Source organism: Alternaria alternata (assembly GCF_001642055.1).
Source record: "Alternaria alternata strain SRC1lrK2f unplaced genomic scaffold CC77scaffold_15, whole genome shotgun sequence".
Lineage (NCBI taxonomy): Eukaryota > Fungi > Ascomycota > Dothideomycetes > Pleosporales > Pleosporaceae > Alternaria > Alternaria alternata.
In genome coordinates, this window is record NW_017306204.1 from 176,398 (window position 1) to 196,692 (window position 20,295).

Genomic DNA, 20,295 nt, shown 5'->3' on the forward strand with positions numbered 1-20,295 from the left:
TACAGCGAACCAATGTCGTGATAGATCAGGCGCGGATCTGGAAAGTACCTGCAAGGCTGCTCACGAACCTTTTAGCTGCTCGGCCAACGGATTAGTTCTAGTTAGACGGATTCACAGCCACCAAAACTGCATCAGGATCACATGCTCAAAGTTACTGTATTTCCCGATCTTCCAAACGAGGACAGGGACCATACATGGCCTTGCTTTCGATTTCAGAACCGCGCTCTCGAATGAGTACCACTGTGAAGTCTCGCCCAGTCTGTCATTGTTGCCACGCAGTTCCACGTCGCTCACATTCTCACCTCTATCGCTATGAATATCCTGTAATCTCGTGTCTTTGCCAATGATAGGCAGAACGCCCTGGATATCGGGTATACTGCGACTGCTGCATCACGCAAATACGTGAGAACGTCATTCATCGCTTCACTATATGTCTCAGGCTTTGTCAGCTATGCTCAGTCTTTCCGTGGAGGTACGTCCTGCCTCATCTCTGCATCCTGCTCAAAGCGGCGAACCTCCTTACAAAATGATCCCAGACTTGAGAGACTGCTCCTGTTTCTCTAGTATATAACGACACGGAAAGTTCTGGACCTTCAGCCTTACCAGATGCTTGCAGAAATTGCATACCGATCCGACGTCTCGAAACCCTCACATCTCTTTTCAAGCGAATGCGAAAAGCCTTTGAACACTTCCGTTGGCTCAAGGCACGCCTGGTTTGCTAAGCAGCGCCCTGTCAGCAGATCGAGCACGAGCTTTATTCACACCTGGTCTGAGCTTCTACAGGAGCTTCGTACGCTTGTCAGTACATAAGGACCCCTTCTCTAGTAACAACTGCTCAAATTATCGGGACTCTTCTCAACTTCCAGTCACAGTAGACTTGCACTCCCTTGCCCTTCAAGACCAGAAATACCATTGTGCACCTTACGAACGACCTGGAGATTTCACTCATTTTTACTTCCATAGGCTAAAGGTTTGTCTCATCGCCAAGCATGTGTTCCGAAACAACTGACAACTCGTCTCAGATACGTTCTTCTACAGTCTTGTCGAACGGAAATTCCGGTCTCAACTCTACCTTCCGTGAAAAGGCTACTTAAGAACTTCATTTAGTTGTCTACGTAGCAAACAAGATGTCTGCTTCAACGGCCACTACAACCGGTTCCAACACGCCTGCCAACAAAGTCAACGCTTCTGCTACGCTTAGCGAAGACGAATCCTTCCACAAGATAGCGGCCGAGGCAGAGGCGAAGCATGTTGCGAATGTCGCGACTCAAAATAGAAAGCTTGAAATGGTTGAGAAGAAGCTCAATGAGAAGCTTTCATCCAATGGCAAGGCACTAGTTCTCAAGGACAAGCCTACTCGACCTACACATCGACCCACGAGGAAAAATCGCAAGCCGCTTTCCCCACCTAGCAATAAGGAGCACGACACCCGAACAGCTGCAGTGGATATCAAAGCTACTATCAAGGAGAAAAGGCAGCTCGCCATTTTATCAACTTCTCGTCCGAGTCTTAACTACGACAGGATTATCGAGCAACGCGTGGTCAACGGCGTCGTTGAGCGCATTACCCAGCCTGACAACTCCCAACACACATCTGTGGTGAACAAGACACTTCCTATCTACAGCTACGTAGATATTGTCGAGCAGCGCGTAGTCAACAACGTCGCTGAGCGTATTCCTGAGTCTGCCGATACGCCTCAAGCTGCCGCCTCTAATATCGACACTGACTCAGATTCGGCTGCTGAGTCTGACAACGATACAGAAGAACACGTTCCCAAACTGGTACAAGAGTCTTCTACTGCCCACCAAAGTACGGATTCACTTTTGGAAAGATCTAGCTCTGTCAAGGCTGCCAGCGCCACCGCATCATCCCACGTCTATGACGATGTCTCGATGACCGATGTCGACAATGAGGCGCTGCTTCTCAGCTTTGCGAAGGAGGCAGCACTGGCCGCTGCTCCAGTCGAGCTTCCCGTTACTGCATTCAAGGATCAAAAGCCTAACAAGGCCAAGGAGAAGGATGCAAAGGCTTCTGACCTTCTAAAAGAGGTGGCTATGGTCGATTTAGAAGTACCTCAGAAGCAGCTCAAGCTCGACACCGCAAGGACCGCTACTGGGATTGCCGACCCCACCACTCTAGCGGACGATGGATATGTGACGGCGCTTCTGAAAATGCCAAATGGCCCTGGCGTAACTAGAAAATCTCGTAACCTTCATGAGAAGCAAGTTGCGATGCACATCACCCCTTTCGCATTGCCAGTCACTGCACCAAAGCAAGATAAGACCCTAAAAGCCAACCAAAAGGTAGTCAAGGTTGGTGGAAAGAAAATAGTCTCGTGTGAGACGGACGACTCCGATTTTGTCGCTTCTCTTCTCTCCAAGCCCAACGGCCCAGGCGAGAGGAAAAAGGTTCACGATCTTCACAACCATCTTGTCCAAATGCACGTCCCATCATACAAGCTTCCGTTTTCTGCTCATGGGCAAAAGAAGACTAAAAGGACGAAGTCTGTTGATACCCCTGTCGCGAAGTTTATCCATGGACCTGTTGCTGTCGACGCATCAGCAGACGACACAGAGCTTATTGTTGGCGATTACGCATCCAATGTTGCTAATTTGAAAGCCGAAAATTCCATACACGACAAGGGAACTCTCATCGGCAGCGTCTCCCAAATTAACCCTTTCCCCATCAATAAAGCTAAGGACAATCTGCAGCAGATCGACGTTCGGGTTACAGACACCATCGAGAAGCAAGTCATTCCTGATGACACTACCCCAGTAACCCCTCCCACATCTGATCTCGACTTCTCCTCCTCTGGCTCAGACTACCCAAAGTCAACCAAGACTTCCCGTCGCTCCTCCTTGGTGCCTGCCGTTGATTCTATTCGCCGCAAGGCTGAAAAAGCGCGCACCACCTTCCTTGGGAAAACCTCTTTAGAGATGTTCGTGAATATACTCGACTTCGAGCGTTGCGACGGAACGACCACCAAAGATGACGTCTGCAAGGCCTTTGCTTCCCTTGCTGGTTGTCCCATTGCCAGTCTGGAATCTGTCAAGATTCAGCGCAAGATCAAACTAGGCGGCACTTCACTCTATGGCTTCCTTCATCAACTCGACTTCGATGACAATGACATCACTCTCATTGGCAAGGTCATGAAGACCTTCGAAGAGGCGGCCAAGAATGAATTGGTATCTTCTAAGCTGGACCTTGCTTTATGGCTTGCGGAATCGTCTCGGGATGACGGCAGTCATCAGGGTCTGCACTCCCAGCATGCTTCTAAACTCAGCGCGTTCAGACAAATTATCGCATAAGTCACATCAATATTCATGATCGGGGTCGAGTGTTAGGCATCCGCCATTTAGGATGCAGTTCTTGATTGTTTGGTATTTGCGAAACCTTTTTCCGCTATTGCTCATTACCATAGTACTGCCATTACCACTCGGTATCGAAGCAAGGCTTCCACATCGGTTGAGTTTATGGGCTTTGACTCGCCTGGAGTCAGGTTTGAGTTGGCCTATCGCTCCCTACTGTGAGTATTTGTCTAGGTATCTTGAGAGTGTGGTGCTACCTGTGACGATGAAGCTATAGAATACAGGAAAATTGACCATAGATTCAATGTTGATATTCAAAATCCTAATCCAAAATTTCAAGTAAAACCAGTGGTATGTGTATAATGGACACATGTCAGTGTGATGGCACTAGGAAGATGGATGTGTGGTTTGCGTTCATAACTTCATTGATATTCATCTAGCAACACAGTTTGTGTGCGATGCTATAGACTGTCCCATCTCACAAACACGTGCAAGGTTTAGACTTTCTGCTCAACCCGGTGGTTCTGTGTCTCAGCACCACCAGCATTCTCCATCTCGTATGTGACAGCCTTCTCGCCTGCGCTGTCCAAGATATCAGCCATACCACCAGATCCCCTTGTGAGTTCTGCACCCTTGCGACCGATAAGGTGCCAAGGCAGGTTGAACATCTCGTCGAGCGACTCGAGCGACTTTCCAGAAGTCTCGGGAAGGAAGAAGTAAACCCAGAAAAGACCAATGGCAGTAACGCAAGAGAAAAACAGCATAGTACCACCGTGGGTCATGGAGATGAACATGAGAGGTACCGCCTTTGAGTTACCGTACTGGTTGACGAAGTGGAACGTCATAGCGATGGAACCACCAAGCGCACGCAGACGGAGTGGGTAGATCTCGGAGTTGATGAGGTACTGAATTGAGTTCCATCCTAGGGCCCAACCGAAACCAGAGAAGTAGACCATGACGATTGCGCCCATGGCCGCGTGTTTCTGACTGGAGCTTTGAGGCTCACCGTCAGAAACACCAGTATCGATGAGTAGGAAGATGGCCATGTAGAGCATGGATACGAGTTGTAGTGTGATACCGGTAGCGAGAGAACGTTTGCGGCCGAGGAAGTCGATGAGGAAGAATGCGCAAAGCATTGAGCTGACGAACTTGACGACACCGAAGATAGCTGTCGCGAAGAGCTTCTCGTTCTGACCTGTCGTGCCCATCATAGCGAAGTACTGGGGAGCGTAAATGGTGATGCCTGTTCGCTTAGAGTCAGTGTGTGTCGAATGTTTACGCTAGTGGGAGAACATACTGTTCGCGCCAGACCACTGTGCTAGCAGCTGTGACATGACCGAAAGCTGGATGCGGTAAAGGTTGGCCTTGCTAGAGAAAAGTTCACGGACTGGTCCGAGCCAGGTAGTGCCCATGGTAGCTTCGCGCTCACGGTTGAGCTGGTCGTTGATGTCCATGATCTCCGAGGTAACGTAAGGGTGGTCAGCGGGAAGGTTGCGGAGGACCGCAAGGTTGTCAAGAGCCTCCTCGTGGCGGCCGACCTTGATCAACCAACGAGAGCTCTCCTTAGCGAACCAGGAGAGTGTGAAGATGATACCAGCGAACATGAGGTGCATGCTGTTTGGAACGAGCCATTGGGCGTCAGTGGCAGACGAGATGTGAATGGAAGAACCCCAAGATGCGAAGTAGGCAAGCATGATGCCGATGTAGACTGAACCAGCGAAAGCGCAAACACAGAGACCTCGAATGGCTCTTGGTGCTGTCTCAGCTAGGTATGTGGGTGCAACGACGGTGGTCTGTCCGATACCAATACCAGCAATAAATCGACCGGCGTAGATCTGTCCGACGGAACCAGTGAGAGAACTGGTGAGGAAGATGACGATACCAATGACCCAGATAAGACACAGTTGTCGAGTGGCCCAAAGGCGGCCGATTTTGTCGGTGATGAAGAAAGCAATCAGCGAACCCAAGATGGAGCCCATCTGCACCATGGATGTGATGTTTGATAGAAGCTCGGCAATCTCGTGCTCGCTCTTGCTGTCGTCGTCAAGTCCAAACTTGCGCCTGAAAGGGTCGAGTTCGGATGTAGTACCAATGAGACCTTCATCGATACCACGAGCAGCGCCCATGAGTCCGAAGACTATAGATGTTAGGTTGTTGAGCGCGTTGGGTGATGTAATTACTTACCAAAGACACCATACCAGAGACGCCAGTTAAGGCTCTCCTTGGGAGTATCCTTCAGATTCTCCTTCCAGGGGTTTAAGACGACCATGATGGGCAAGATTTGCAGTGATGGGTCGAGTTGAGGATGGGATTGAGCTGCTTCACCTACGTCTGTCAAACAGGGAGGAAAGGCAGTAAAGCTCGAATCTCTACGAAGGTATGCGCGCCTCTTATACTGAATCTTGCAAGCGATGGTGGGGTGTGATATGCGGAGACCCTAGGTGCGGACTGTCAAAGCATGCCCATCCATGACACACCCCAGAGCCTACCCCGGAGGCGTCTACTCCACGTTCGTTCATCGCCAGTAGTGGTCGGCGTCGGTCTTCCGAATAGAGAGGCGCCGGATGACCTTCCCAATCCCAACTGTGGTTTCCTCAACGTTCAATAGGTCGTCCCGTCTCATCGGCATTGCAGGCGTTGGACCTAGGCCTTGCGCAGAAAGCGGACCGCTGATCGTCTGATCAAATACCGATCAAGCGGCGACGCCGTCACCTCTCACGCCTAGCACAAGAGCGCCATCTGCACAAAGGTTACACCCCGCCCAGCAAATGGGCGGAAGGTTGGCAGGCTTGAGTGGAGAAAGCTTCCTTGTTCGTGCGTCTTGTGGAGCTTGGGGCCGAGCTAAGCACCAGTCAACAACCTGGCCACTACACGATGGGAACCCCGCATTATCCCCCAAACGCTCTCGTGTCCCGGATTTTCTACAGTAGCTGTCGGTCGAGGAAGAGAAGCTTGTCAAGCTCATGGTAGCGGCCGGAGAAAAGCCGGTAAAACATGCCACGCAATTGGCTGGACGCACCGCGGGAAAATCTCGCAACCAGGATAAATTGCTACGCTATCCTGATGATGCCTCGCGACGAAGACCCTCGCCGGTAGAATTAACCCCGAGGAGAAAAAGACGTCGGAGCAGGATTTCGGCTTCTGCGACTAATCTCTTATGGACGACACCTCGTCTCGCGGCGGTGTGTCGACAGCCGATGCGGCTCCAGCTCCTTCAGCCTCTTCTGTTAGCGCCTGTTTCCCAACTTCCTCAAACGGCATGCCGTCCTGCAAAGGCTCTTGAAATAACGAACCCATTCTTAGACGTAGATACAATACATGCAGAAGTTCTGGTAAAGCTAATGATGCGCAAGTGTAGAGTCCGCTGCTTCTTCGGTCGCTCTGGTGCCAATACGAGTCCTGGTTGCCGGTGCCTCTAATGATCGTGTAGCACGATGATGTGACTCTTGGCTGCGTAACCCCAGAGTCCGACAGAGAGTTCTTCCATGCAGCGGCAGACGCTGACTCGTCAAACCCACAATAGCGAGCCTGACATCTCCAAGCGCTCTGGCTGGACTGTCGTGACAAGAGCCCAGACCGCCGGGGCATCTTTCTCCGCAGAGCTATGCACTCGTAGTGCATCTTGTCATGCGATGCAAAGGAATACGCAGGGCTAAAGACATGGTACGTTCATCTGCCTCGGTCGGGACTCCGAGTGTTATCGGGGCGAACGTAGGCGCTTTGACTGATTGTCTCCACACACACACAGAGTGCGCGTGGGATGGTTCGTCAGGACTAAGCTCGCCATGCCTTAACCAAGTGCTTGTAAACAGTGTAAGCTGTTACGCCAAAAACTTGTAAAGTGCTTGACTAAGACGTCAGCAAAGTAAATCTTTCGCTACCATGCGACTCTCGTGACTTCGGGTGGACCATATCCTCTTAGCATAACCGTCGTGATAACCCCGAGGGTCATGCGGTCTACTACTTGGTCCACAGTGGGCAAGGTTTATCGGCTGGTCGGCGATGGCCGTGGGTCTAATCCTTCAGCCCACGCATACTGTATAAAAATGGGTGCTGGTGAGAGTCCATAATTAACCGGGTGTCGGAGGTCGAAGTGAACAAGGCGCATATGGATGCGATCTTATCTTCCAGTTTCTATTGCCGGCTAGGTCGTACTCAACAGATGCTGCTTCGTACAACACGTTCGGACATCTTGCGTGTGGGTGTATCTGCAGCGGTAGTATCGCGGCATCGGGTGGGTACTGACGCTGACAAACGCTTCACAGTCGATTAGCGGCGTCAAATCGTATCTGGAGCGAAAAGCACGCACTGACAAGCTCATAGTGGATATTGACCAAGACGCCAATGTTGGGGATGGCCCCATTTATACGTCTTGGAAACACGGCAACTGAGTCAAACCGTGCGGAGTAATAGATTCCGGGGTACGAGGTGGGTGAATCACTCAGACTGGACGCCTGAGGGTCTTGCACGGTTACTCGGACCTTAGCCTCCCAATTGAAGGCTAGAAGATGGAAGACCTGTGGGATCATAGGAGTGTCGGTGTGATAGCAGCGAATGAGCTGCCGCATTGCATATGAACAGCCTATGACAAGGAAAGTGTAAGCGATTTCTCGCGACCGAGGGGCAAGGCGAATCGCTCATCGCACTATGGTAAAAGCAAACCCGCTGCAAAATTTTTATCGTGCGAGTGACTGAGAACAAACAAAGACCTTACCTGCTTCTGACAATGTGTAGCCGAAGTTACGCTGGGGAAGGCACAATGACTTGTTGATAGATAAGGAGATATGCACCATCATCAAGCGAGGACCTCACCAGGCCATATCTGACTCATTGGGTCGTAGTAGTAAAGCCAATGTACATTGAAAGGTCAAATCAACAAGCTCGAAGACTGATACTGTTCAGTGTCGTCTCTACGCTTTTGATGGGTTCGCAACTTTCACATCGTTAACACAACGGCATGTATTACCTCACCAAATATCCATTGCATGCTAAGATAGGCAAGCGATGGCCTCATTTCGGAAGGATGGCTATATGATCGGACTAGGCCGACCCGGGAATTGACACAGAAAATGAACCATTCGATACTGCTGTCAGGCCACTTTCATAGAGAGCTCACTCGTCTTCAGAGACCCCCTCGGCATCCTCTTCTTCCCCATTCCAAGTAGTCCGCTTGTTCAGACCAAAGTTGCCACTCTCCACAGGACCTCTCTTTTCCCCTCGAATCGCCTCAGCAGTACCCTGCTCGTCTTCCAATCCTTCCCCAAACCGATCCAGCAAATCCTGATCTATAGAGCCTCGCATCTCTCTAACATTCAAACTCGTGTCTCGCAAACCTCCCTCGGCTTCCCCGTTCTTCGACGCCAACTCCCGGTAACAACGCTGTCCATTCTTGCCATGCTCGTGATATCGCTTACACCACGCACCTTCCGTGCTCTCTTCAATCTTCAGTGTAAGGTTCCTCCGACACATACGCAGACTAGTCTGCATAATGTTGAACAGAAGGTCTGGGTGTAATTCAAATCCCTCCCTCGTCATTTCTCCAATAACTTCCTCAGCTTTATCACCAAACAAAGCTAAAGCATCGGCCCAGAGAAACCTTGCGCCGCACCCTGGAGACGTGAACTTGTAAAGGAGATTTAGAAGATCGGTGTTGATCCATGTGACATCTTTCTCGAGCTCCGGATCTGTGACAACAAGACCATATTTCTTTGGGTCTGCATCGAATTCCGAGGGAATATAGTGACCCTTTGCCAAGGCCTCTTGTGCTTTACGCTTACGTCGGTCGAGAGCGGGATTGGGACGCCATGTCTGGGTTTGAGGCTTCTGCTGATCTTTCTTACGCATGTCATGAAAAGCGCGTATCCAGGTATCGGATATCATATCGCAGAGATTCCATCGCTGTTTCCGGTAGCAGAGAACGTAGAGTTGTGTGAGGGCTTTGGCGCTGTAGGGTTGGGCGTGATCAGGATCGGAGGCGTTGCTGAAGCTGGGAAGGTCGATAAAGGTTCTTGTGGTGCTATAAAGGGCGTCTAGAATGGCGTATACGTCCGCATCGGCTACAAATTGGGCAGGATCTGCAGGGAAAGATGGTACTGGTAGGTTTTGGAGGAACGGAGATTCTGCGCTCTCTTCATTCACTTTAACCACAGAAGCGCCGAACGAAGTGTTATTCTTGGGCGGGCGACCTCTTGTTTTTGGCGGCTGCTGGAGGTGCTCTTGTGCTTTGTGTGAGACGTAAGCTAGGTAGGTGTCAGCGGATCTAAGCTCCTTTGATCTGTGACGTTTGGTACTTACGTGGGTCACTTGTCAGAAACATTCTGTCGTCATCTCCATGGTCCTCTGAATTCTGATCAATGAACAAATCAATGTCGCTGCCCTGTATAGCGTCGTACTGCTGTGGCTTTTGAATCGCCCGTCCAGTACGAGTCGTGACCGGCGCCGGCTGTGCTAGTTGCTGAGGAAATCCATCATCTTGGTCTCTGTGGCCATCATGCGGCAGGGTCGCATGCGAATGCGGACTTGGAGGATCTAGTCCCATGTTGACTTTGACCATCAACTTCTGAGATGCTCCATTCTGTGACGTCCCAGGTGTTGGTGTCGCTGACTGCGAAGGCCTGCCTTTGGGTCTACCACGTCTACCGCCACCACCTTTGGTGCTGCCGCGAGGATGTCTTGGCCTCTTATCCGATACGACGGTCTTTTGTTTTCCCATCAGGTTGTTGACTGTAGTGTAAGTAGGGTAAGTCTGCAAGAATATAGCTGAGTCGCTGTAGTCAAGACTAGGTTGTGATTTATACAGTGGTAGTTGCGTTACAGTTAAAGGTCTTCTGTCGTGAATGAAACTCTTAGAATGATCTTCGTCCATTGTTACGCTGAGCTGTAGTGAATGTGAGCGGTGATCGCTGGATGAGTCTAGCTATACTAGGCTACAGTAGATAACACGGTGAGGTTGCGGCTGGGGACCAATAGGATGCGCAAATAGCTGGTAAGAGAAAAAAGAGCAGTATAGGCCTGCCGATGTGGTGAATAGCAACCCGACAATGAAAGAGATTGGGCCTTTTGGAATGAGAGCAGGGGCTTAACCTTGCCAGATACATCATCCGAGGAGATTTGTCATGCGCACCCGTGGTAGAGAGGTAATGGACAATCAGAAGTTATATTTTTTTAGACCTCTCAGGCCAACTCTCGTAATCTGGAGAAATTCATGACATGAAAGCTCGGGAGCCGCTGGGCAATGTGATGAAAATTTACTTTACCGTAAGAACTTCAGGCTACAAGTCGTCTCAACCATGCGGTTGATGACCTAACGTGAGATCCAACGACGCTCCCATCGCCGCCGCCGCCGCCGCCTCCCACTTCGCATGGACCCGTTCTGCTCTGAAGACGCATTCCTCACAAAAAATGATGTCAGCCTGCTTCATCAAGAGGCGTCGAACGCCATCTTCGTTACAAGGCCAGTCATCGTTGCAATTGCGAGCACAGTTTCGTGAATATGCGCACCAGACCCTGTGGCCACAGCACAGATTGTGTGCGTAGCAGTTGGAACTAGGGAATGGGCTAGCCAACAAGGCCCCAACGCCAACGTGCGGAACTCGAATAGCCGCTACTATCTCCCCACGTGTAAGACCGATACAGCGCCGGGGCATGGGTATGGTACTACGTGGGAGGTCGTCGGAAGGTGGTTGCATTCTTCTGTAGTTGTCCCAAGGTATGCCTTGACAAACCTCGCAGTAAAGGAAATCAGGGCGCTGCACCTCGGGCAAATACAGGAGGTCTCGGGTCGTCAGACTGAGAGGATGGATGAGCGATCGACTTGACTATGTAGGTTCTGTCACGCGCATACAAGGTAGAGCTTTGGGCGCTGTTGGCGGTCTCTTGACAATTGATGCCGCAGCGTGTATCCCCTCCATCAATAGCGACGATATGGCCGCATTTGAGTCTGAACAAGGGCGTACAAAGTCAGTGTATGTTTCACATCCACTTGGCACAGTGGAACTTACAGATGAAACATGCCTGACCGGACATTACCATCATGGCGGAGTATAGCAGCGCAAGGCTCGATCGCAAATTGGGCCTGCTGATTACTCGCGGGTTCCCCATAGCTGGCTTGTGGTGGAACGGGGGTCTTATACTCCATCTCGGATAGAGTTTAGGGGAGGTGGGCGGATATTGAAAAAGCTGACAGCGAGAATTTGTAACGCTGAGGAAAGACTCATTGGTCGGCGGGGTGAAGGTGAGAGTGAATTGAAAATCGAAACCTCGGGCAGACGGCCTGAGCTCACCAAAGATTGCCATTTCCTAAGTCTCGTTGTTGCAACAACCATTGAGGAAGTCGCAATGGCAGAACCAAGTCGGTCGTTGTTGCCATAGTCGTCACAGACACTGCTTACTATTTTAGGTCAGCTTGCGGGAGGTTCAGCATAGCAGTTGACCCAGGCGTCGTCTTGGCTGTTCCCAACTCGCCATTCTTCAGTTGGGGGACGATGGAGTCGTAGTGTGTGATGCCGAGATGCCGATGGGAAGCAGCATGACTAAGCGGAACCCGACTGCAAACACGGCAAACAGCAGCTGCAGGGAAGGCGGGTGAATGCTGATAGGATGGCTACGTCTCAGCTATCACACCTCACTCATCCAGCGCGCCTGCTCGTCTAGTCTGCCTCGACTCTTGGACTGTGCCTGCTCATGGAGACGCGGCTGCTGCTCCTACAGGACGCTGGACTCGCTGGGGGTGGCTCATAGCCCGCAATTCCGAAAGGTACTCCTCCAATTGTCCCGCCCGCTCCATGCCACCCGTCCGCTATCGCGAAACATCCCGCACGCCATGTCTCCCGGCGGCCCTGGACATGTCCAGGAGCCGTCTGCGTCGGCCCTCTACGACCTGTCGCCGTTGATGGGCTCGCTCTCTAATGTGCTCGCAGGGACTTCGCACCACACCGGCAACAGGTTGCCCATCATTCAGCCTGCATCGCCGCCGAACAAAGGCGCGCCGCACGCTTCGCCCACCAACAACCGACCCGCCGTCTATTCCGCAGCCAAGGCACATGCACATGCGACTGCCATTGCCAGCTCTGGGTCCTCAGCAACTGAATCTATCTCCGAGTTGACGTCGTCGTCGTCACGGGATTCCCTCCCCAACCCCCCAGGGCGCAACGGCCCTACCACGCCCCAGAAGCCGGCGCGCAACAACAGGCGGAAACACTCGACCAAGTCCGTGGGCAGATGGAGTAGGCCGCCCGCCTCTTCAGATGATACCGGCTCCGACCGCAAACCGCCCACCTCGACGCCCGTAGAGTCCGCCCAGAGCGCCGCTCGCTCCCCCCAGACTGCGTCCAAGACACGCCAGCAACCCTCTCTTGCTACCACCAGCGCTTTGCCGAGCCAAACGCGATTCATGGCAACAACCTTTGGAGGTCCTTCGGGTGATTCGCGACGGGGAGTAGTCTCTCCTCGCCCTAAGGGACGCGGTATGACGCAGTTACACCTATATATATACACTACATGGCAAGTCTGACTGGCCCTCCCAGAAGCGAAGAACACCCTATGTCGCAACGTCACCATCTACGGACACTGCCGCTATGAAAACAGTAAGTCTTGGTGGCTGCATCGGCCGAATGCTTTGGTGACCCGAGTCTAGCCTGTCCCTACATCCACGACAACCTCAAGTTGGGCCAGAATGAAAACGCAAAAAAGAGGTTCAATGTCGACTCTCCTTCCTTTACCCCGCTGCAGACAAGTACCAATGGGTCCGTAACTCCATCCTCTCGCAGCGCCACCATCTCGCCCAAGGCTGCCAACGCTGCCGTCTTTACCCCTAAATCGCAACGCTCCAGTGAGTTCTTAAACAATCGCCAGTACCGTCTCTCTACACATGCTGATTACCTCAGCCGTCACCACCCCGCATATGCACGCGAAAGAGCCCGCAATCGATTGGCATTCGCAAGACTTTCAAGAGTTCGTCCCGCAGTCTTTTGAGGGCCAGCAGATGGTGCGTGACTTTACTTGAACATATTCGTCATCTTTTCGTGATATTAGAGCATCTTCTCGCACCTTGTTCTCAACTTACAACGCCCTAGGTCGAATCCAACCTTGGCTACGATCCATTCAGTACTCCGTCCAGCATCTCTACCCTCACTGGTGCAACTCACCAGGCTGCTACCATTAATCCATATGCACAAGATGCATCGACGACGTATTTTCAAAATGCCAATGCCTTCCAGACCCCTGCCTACCATCTGTACTGGCCGGTAGGACCACAGCCAACAGGGCTACTCGCATACCAGCGTACTGCTCATGACTTTTTCATCCCTGACGCACTACGGGAAGAGCTGCAGAAGAAGGCGGATATTGCACGCCAGGTCGCACCCAACAGTACTTTACCCGTCATTGAGCAGTTTCACTCTTTATTCTGCCTGGACATGTCACCACAGAAAAACACTGCACCTTTCGGGTACGCTAGCTGGATCTACAAAGCTGTTTCCAGCAAAGATGGCAAGACCTACGCGTTACGCCGTCTCGAAAATTTCCGCCTTACAAGTGAGACTGCGATTCGCTCCGCTCAGCCATGGAAACGCGTCTTGAATGGCAGCGTGGTTACAATCCACGAAGCCTTCACCACTCGAGCTTTCGGTGACAGCTCTTTGATTCTGGTCACAGATTATCATCCAAACTCAAAGTCACTGGCTGATGAGCATTTCAAACCAGTGCAGCGATTCCATGGCAGGCAGCCAGCATCATCACATGTACCAGAGCAAGTCCTATGGGGCTATATCGTTCAGATCGCGTCAGCCCTCAAAGCCATACACGGTTCGGGTCTGGCAGCGCGCCTCATCACACCATCCAAGATACTACTGACTTCGAAAAACCGGATACGACTGAATGCATGCAGTATCATGGACATTGTTCAATTTGACAATGCTCGCCCTGTGCCCGAACTTCAAGCAGACGACCTGGTGCAGCTGGGACGGCTGATACTTTGCATTGCCAACAATAACGCTACAGCTCATTTGCAGATGCAAAAGTCCATGGACTATATCACTAGAAGTTATACAGCCCGCCTTAAAGAATGCGTGCAATGGTTGCTCAACCCCCAACCAGCACCAGGAACACCATCTTCTCCAACTACGCCAGCGCCAATGCAGAAAGACATTGACACCTTCCTGGGTGGCATTGCCGATCAATTCGCATCAGTCTTTGACAGTGAGCTACACGCTCAGGACACACTTACAGTCAATCTTGGGAAAGAGCTGGAATCTTCGAGACTGGTCCGTCTGCTTGTCAAGCTCAACATGATTAATGAGCGACCAGAGTTAGACGCCTCACAGAGTATGCCGGGCAACAACGGCCCAAACCCATCTTCAGTATGGGCAGAAACGGGAGAGCGCTACTACCTCAAGTTGTTCCGCGACTACGTCTTCCACCAGGTAGACGCCAACGGACACCCCGTCACAGACCTTGCGCATGTTTTGGATTGCTTGAACAAGCTAGACGCTGGAACCGATGAGAAGATACCGCTCGTTAGCCGTGACGAGCAAAATGTGCTGATAGTCAGCTACCGCGAAGTGAAGCGAGCCCTGGAATCAGCATTCCAAGATTTAGTACGGGCGGGACGTGTTTCGGGGAAATAGGATTCCTCAAACTCGTCCAGTCCACGCGGCTAGCATCACTATGGATATGCAAAGAGAAAGGCTTCTCAAATCAGAGGAGCCTGAGGAGGGTCAGGTCAGAGAATAGTAAATCAAGTTAGGTGACGTGAGCATCGGTGTTCCTCCCGTCAGAAAGAGATTATTGAACGGAAGAACGGGCTGGAGCGGATTTGACATGATTGCATGAGTTGCGTATTGTTGTTGTATTGACGGAAACAGACGGTATAGTAAGAACTAGAGGACCACAGACTATTCATAGCGCAATGAAAATCGCAATTTCAGCTTCGGACAGTTTTCATGCAGTGAAAACAAACGTATTATTATGTAACTCTATGGAGTACATGTTCATCTCGCGCCGTATGGCCCTTCTGTTGAGAGGCAAAGATGCAATCGTACAAGAAAAGTTTGAGCTGAAAGCGAATGAAGAAGGAGTAAAACAAACAAGTGAAGTCGCAGATCACTACAATATGAGTAGATGGACGAAAAAGTGAAAATGAAATGCGCCGAATGTGCACGCAGAAAGTCTGCAGGTGCAGCCGCCAAAATACCACTCGGCGCGCGGCGCGTCTCCTCAACCAGTGAGCCCCTTTACCGGCTCCATACGTGTAACTCGCCAGTCTCATGCCTTGTCACATGTCACAAGTCATCTATTGACTCTTCTTGGAACCCCTCCTAGGCAAACCCGCCTTCCTCCGCGCCTTCCTGTCACCCTCAGCAAGCCACTGACTCGCCTTGACCATCTGTACCACATTGATCCATTGCTTGATAGCCATAAAGGGAGCCGAGGTAAGCATGCAGATCCACGGGACCGTCGAGTCCATCTTGTTGGCACGAGCCATCTCCATGGCTGCGGCGGAGAAAGGACTGGCGAAGAACATGGAGGGTTTAGGAGCGGCAGGCGAACCGGGCTGGATGGAGGATGGGTTGTTGAGGTCGGAGAACAGGGTGGGTGAGAGGAGCGGGGAGCTGAAAGAGAGGAGGTAGAGGGCGATGAAGAACATTTCGTTCATGAAGCAGAGGGTGAAGAGAACTTTCTGTCAAGGTTGTTAGCATGTGCTTTGTGGCCTGTGCTACACACAAGATATAAGGTCGGCAGGACGTACGTTGTTAGAGTAATATTGTTTCATCAACCAACTCCTGCTCTCGTCCACGTTCTTGTGGCTCTGGCCGCTGCCACCCATGCTCAGGGTCGCGTACATGTGCATGTAGTGACTGGCCAGATCCAGCGAAATAAGGCCCTGGAAGACGATGCTGAAGCGAGGGAAAGCCTGCGCCAAGAAGACGAGCAAGCAGGTTGTTGTACACCTGTCCGTTACCATGTCTAGCACAGCACCAAACTTGGTGCTCTGCTCATATGCTCGGGCCGCGTATCCATCGAGCGCGTCGAGCAGACAGGATATGCTGTACAGGAGGGTGCATGTACGCGGGTGGAGGGGCATGTAGTAGAGTGAAATCAAGGCGAGGAAGACGCGCGAGTATCCTAGGAGTCTGTTAGTCAGGTCGCCGTAACGTGAAAAGGACGCGCATACCAATCAGATTTGGGATGAAGAGGAAGATGTTCTCTTTTGCGCCCTCCTTCTCTGCCTGTGCAGGCCGCACTGCGGTGCCATTGCCGTTGACTCGCGTTTGTACTGATGCCATGGTTGTAAAGGTTGTGATTGTCCCGCCGTCTTCTCAAGTGCCTGCGATGCCGGAGTCCACTATCACGACGTGTCTTTGTACACAGGTGTGCCCCGCTGCGCTTATTCGAAGGAGTCGAGGCTCGTATGCGCGCCTTGCTTATGCTCGGAGTACTAGGCTGCAGGAAATCGTCCGAGGATGACGTGGAACGATACGTATTCGCAGGCTGAGTATAAAACTACAGCGTAGTTGAAGGCGAGCGTGCTAAAAGCTAGCAAACACAGTCGAGCTTGCAATAGCTGTTGAAGCTGAGCGGGTCCAGACTAGAAAGTTGTCGAATAAGCCGCCGATAAGCCGAGCTGATAACGAACCCTGTCGCAAATGCAGAAGTAGGAAGTGTGATTGCAAAAGAGTAAGGCCGAACGGTAGAAGCAGGTGATGTGAGTTTTGTTGAAAGGAGTGTACGTGTCAAAAACAGGTGGCAGTAAAGTAAGTGGTGCCTGGAAATTGAGGTAGCCCATAAATCTGCCATGTTCGTCCGCCAGCTCCCGGTTATCCGCCTAGACCAAAAAGGGGCTTGCTTGGCAGATGAGATCAATCAGACATCAGACCCATCATCGAGCGGACCAAACTACTTGCCTCCCTCAGTGAACAAACGTCTCTCGGAACGAGTATCGCTGGATGATGGCATCAGGCAGTACAGCAATAGCCTCACTTGATATGAATGATTACTGCATATTGATGCAAAGTGGTATCATTAGGATATACTTTCAGCCACGAAACTAACAACCAAAACATCTAGTCTTTGAAGCCCTTGAACGATCCAGTCTTCGCCGCAATCTTCTTGGACTTACTCTTCGCGTGAGCTTGCTTCTCCTTTGCTTTGCCGGTACTTAGGCCTCGATCAGCCTTGCCCTTCTTGAACAGCTTGCCTTCTGTTCGGACATCCTTCATCTCAAGCTTCTTTCGGTCCTTGCCGCTGAGCTTCTTCTTCTTCTCCTTGCCCTTGACCGATCCTCCGGCCTGCCCGTTGAGCGCGGCAGCACCCCTTTCCCTCTCTGCCATCTTGTCCTTCTCAGACTCGAACCATGTGCGTCTTGGTCGGGCCTTGATCTCATCTTCGTGCTGTATCAAGTTCTCACCTCGTTTGAGGTCACGCTCTGTGATACTCATGGCACGCTCCTCCTTCTCTTCAGCGAGAACCTCTTCAATCTCACCCTCGAGGTCCTTGATCTTCTTCATCCACCTGTCAGTCTCTTCGACAGGGACTTGCCGACTGACTACCTTGGCGCCCTGGTCGCGAGAAGCCTTGACAGCTTGCTTGACAACCTTGCGATCGGGTTCTGCGGCAAGCGTGCAGGCCCGACCACTTCGTCCAGCACGAGCGGTACGACCGACACGATGCAGGTAGATTTCGTGGCTCTGCGGTGCTTCGTAGTTGATGACTGTTGAGACGTTCTTGATATCAAGACCACGTGAGGCAACGTCGGTAGCCAGTAGGTAGGCCGACTTGCCTGAACGGAAGGCTTCTACGGATTGGATACGCTGTTGTTGTTAGTATTGTGTCATATCTCGGACGTTCTACAATTTCTTACCTGCTCTTGGCTCATGTTACCGTGGAGCTCGCTGGCTTTAAGCCCACACAGAGCAAAGACAACTCGCACCCTATGCGCCTCCTTCTTCTGCCTGAAGAAGACAATGACTTTCTCGGTGTAGATCTTTTCACAGATGTACATCAGGTACGCAAGTCTCTTGTCTTCTTTGCCTTGCCTCAATCGCACAAATTCTTGCGTCAAACCAGCTACAGTGTGCTTCTTGGCATCGACCATCAGACGCACCGGCTTGTCCATACCAATTTGAATCAGCTTGTCAACCGAACTTGTCATCGTAGCAGAGAAGAGCATGGTCTGTCGCGATTTTGGAATGGTGTTCAGGATCTCAGTCAGTTGGCTTTCGAAACCCTCTTCGAGCATACGATCAGCCTCATCGAGGACGAGAATCTCGAGATGCTCAACCTGGAAAGCAGCTGTGTTGTGCATGTGATCAATGAAACGACCAGGTGTGGCAATAACAACGTCTGGTCGTGTCTTCAGGACAGCTTCTTGGTCGCGCGTTGAGAAACCACCAGCCATTAGTGCGAAAGTGATGTCGGTGAAGGACGCAAGCTTGGTAGCGACGTTGAAACATTGCACCGCCAACTCACGCGTAGGCATAAAGATAGCGACACGAGTTGTAGGAACCTTCTTTGGGCGGTAGAGAAGACGCTCGAGGATAGGGATGAGGAAGGCGGCCGTTTTACCGGAACCAGTTTCGGCTCCTCCCACGACGTCCTTGCCTTGCATCGCAATGGGAACTGCTTTGTTCTGAATAGGCGTCGGCTCGGTGAAACCCACAGATGCCAAACCTCGTAGGATGGGTCGCGAGAGTGACATTGCTTGGAAGGACCCTGTGCTGCCTTTCGCGCCCTTCTTCTTCTTGATAGGTACGCTGTCTTCTGGCGCGAAGAAAGCAGCTGCCTTCTTAGCCTCAACAGCATCCTCTTGCTCACTCTCCACTTCGTCTTCTGTCTCGGCACCCTCGAGGTCCATGGGATGCGGTACGTGGGGTACCTCTGCTTCGTCGTCCGAGTCGTCCTCTTGGGAATTGCCTCCACTGCCCTCATCACCTGAGGCTTCTTCATCTTGATCCTCCTCGTCTTCAGAGTCGCTTGCTGCGCCCATGCCAAACCCGTCCTCGGCCATGAGCTCATCATCGTCGCCAAAACCCTCAAAATCACCGTTGACTGAGGCCTCTGGCGACTCCGCGTCTATGGCTGCTTGTGCGCTCTTCTTATTCCGTCTCCGCTCAATGATATCATCAACGTCGACTGCATTGCCCTTCTTCTGTGACTCCTGCGCTACTGTGCCATTGTCATTGCCCCAGCCATCGAACTCCTCTACAAAGCCAGTGTCTATGTCGCCGACTGCGAACTCGAAGTCGCTAGCAATGTCGTCGTTCTGTTCGACGTCTTCGCCTGGTGTTGGCATCGCATCACCATCTTCTTCGAGCTCTGGTTCGGCGTCGGCTTGTTTCCCCTTCTTTCCCTTCTTCTTATCCTTCTTTGCTTTCTTGGACGCGACCTCTTTGGGCTTCACGTTGAGGTCTGGATCTTCGGTGTATTTCCTCTTCTTCCCGGCTCCAGCTAGTTTGGCCGTCGCCGCAGCGGCGTCGTCGGCGCCACCGTCGTCGGAAACATCGTCGTGGTCGGAGATTGTGAAGATGAAATCGTCGTCAAGATCTGGTGCCATAATTGCGTGATATCAATATGAATCGTCACGTTTATGAAAGTTCAGCACTTACAAGCGTCGCAAAAAAAGTTCGGGCTCGGGGGATCTGTGCTCAGCGCACCCCTGTCGCGCTAAGCAGCGTCGCCGCAACCACTACGAGGAGGTGGGTCTCGAACTTGTAGCGAACACCATACCATACCGCGTCGTGAAGATACTTGCACCCTTCTAATTGGTTAGCACGTTTGTTGCGAACACTACGCCTGCTGCGGCCGCTCTCGTGTAGAGATCGTCTAAACTCGGGAGCTGCGCAGCTCGTGACTAGCGTGTTGACTGCCTATCAGGCATCCTTGGATCAGAGACATTTGCGGCAAACGAACATGGTCCAATGACAACTGACGACTCACGCCTTTCCACGATACTGGATGTCGCAATAATTTGAAGCCGCCCTGTTGTAGAGTA

The 20,295-nt window shown here is 51.7% G+C and overlaps 8 protein-coding genes across 8 annotated transcripts; 2 read left to right on the plus strand and 6 right to left on the minus strand.

The window, feature by feature from the left end:
• Positions 1 to 1,127: 1,127 nt before the first annotated feature.
• Positions 1,128 to 3,404, plus strand: CC77DRAFT_1051612 (hypothetical protein; the record flags this gene model as incomplete). Its single annotated transcript, XM_018527677.1, has 1 exon — positions 1,128 to 3,404. The coding sequence occupies one exon, from the start codon at positions 1,128 to 1,130 to the stop codon at positions 3,306 to 3,308; it is 2,181 nt and encodes a 726-aa protein (XP_018383887.1). The 3' UTR covers positions 3,309 to 3,404.
• Positions 3,405 to 3,805: 401 nt separating this feature from the next.
• On the minus strand, positions 3,806 to 5,577 carry CC77DRAFT_1032581 (quinate permease; the record flags this gene model as incomplete). Its single annotated transcript, XM_018526750.1, has 3 exons — positions 3,806 to 4,551; positions 4,606 to 5,445; positions 5,493 to 5,577. 3 exons carry the CDS (start codon positions 5,575 to 5,577, stop codon positions 3,806 to 3,808), a joined length of 1,671 nt encoding a protein of 556 aa, XP_018383888.1.
• A 787-nt stretch (positions 5,578 to 6,364) lies between these two features.
• CC77DRAFT_191918 (hypothetical protein) lies at positions 6,365 to 7,051 on the minus strand. Its single transcript, XM_018530560.1, has one exon. It carries the CDS (start codon positions 6,927 to 6,929, stop codon positions 6,456 to 6,458), a length of 474 nt encoding a protein of 157 aa, XP_018383889.1. The 5' UTR covers positions 6,930 to 7,051; the 3' UTR covers positions 6,365 to 6,455.
• A 1,222-nt stretch (positions 7,052 to 8,273) lies between these two features.
• On the minus strand, positions 8,274 to 10,020 carry CC77DRAFT_1073389 (hypothetical protein; the record flags this gene model as incomplete). Its single annotated transcript, XM_018529182.1, has 2 exons — positions 8,274 to 9,547; positions 9,603 to 10,020. 2 exons carry the CDS (start codon positions 10,018 to 10,020, stop codon positions 8,421 to 8,423), a joined length of 1,545 nt encoding a protein of 514 aa, XP_018383890.1. The 3' UTR covers positions 8,274 to 8,420.
• Positions 10,021 to 10,499: 479 nt separating this feature from the next.
• Positions 10,500 to 11,882, minus strand: CC77DRAFT_191940 (hypothetical protein). The gene is made up of 3 exons (XM_018530561.1): positions 11,309 to 11,882; positions 11,152 to 11,247; positions 10,500 to 11,096 (listed from the first exon to the last, which is right to left on the minus strand). The coding sequence occupies exons 1-3, from the start codon at positions 11,443 to 11,445 to the stop codon at positions 10,592 to 10,594; spliced, it is 738 nt and encodes a 245-aa protein (XP_018383891.1). The 5' UTR covers positions 11,446 to 11,882; the 3' UTR covers positions 10,500 to 10,591.
• A 247-nt stretch (positions 11,883 to 12,129) lies between these two features.
• Positions 12,130 to 15,101, plus strand: CC77DRAFT_1073391 (PABP-dependent poly(A) nuclease 3; the record flags this gene model as incomplete). Its single annotated transcript, XM_018529183.1, has 5 exons — positions 12,130 to 12,772; positions 12,833 to 12,892; positions 12,943 to 13,137; positions 13,193 to 13,293; positions 13,382 to 15,101. The coding sequence occupies 5 exons, from the start codon at positions 12,130 to 12,132 to the stop codon at positions 14,930 to 14,932; spliced, it is 2,550 nt and encodes an 849-aa protein (XP_018383892.1). The 3' UTR covers positions 14,933 to 15,101.
• On the minus strand, positions 15,102 to 16,591 carry CC77DRAFT_1073393 (hypothetical protein; the record flags this gene model as incomplete). The annotated part of the gene is made up of 3 exons (XM_018529184.1): positions 15,102 to 15,984; positions 16,054 to 16,430; positions 16,480 to 16,591. 3 exons carry the CDS (start codon positions 16,589 to 16,591, stop codon positions 15,598 to 15,600), a joined length of 876 nt encoding a protein of 291 aa, XP_018383893.1. The 3' UTR covers positions 15,102 to 15,597.
• A 777-nt stretch (positions 16,592 to 17,368) lies between these two features.
• CC77DRAFT_939922 (DEAD-domain-containing protein) lies at positions 17,369 to 19,857 on the minus strand (the record flags this gene model as incomplete). The annotated part of the gene is made up of 2 exons (XM_018534702.1): positions 17,369 to 18,115; positions 18,166 to 19,857. The coding sequence occupies 2 exons, from the start codon at positions 19,855 to 19,857 to the stop codon at positions 17,369 to 17,371; spliced, it is 2,439 nt and encodes an 812-aa protein (XP_018383894.1).
• Positions 19,858 to 20,295: the final 438 nt, after the last annotated feature.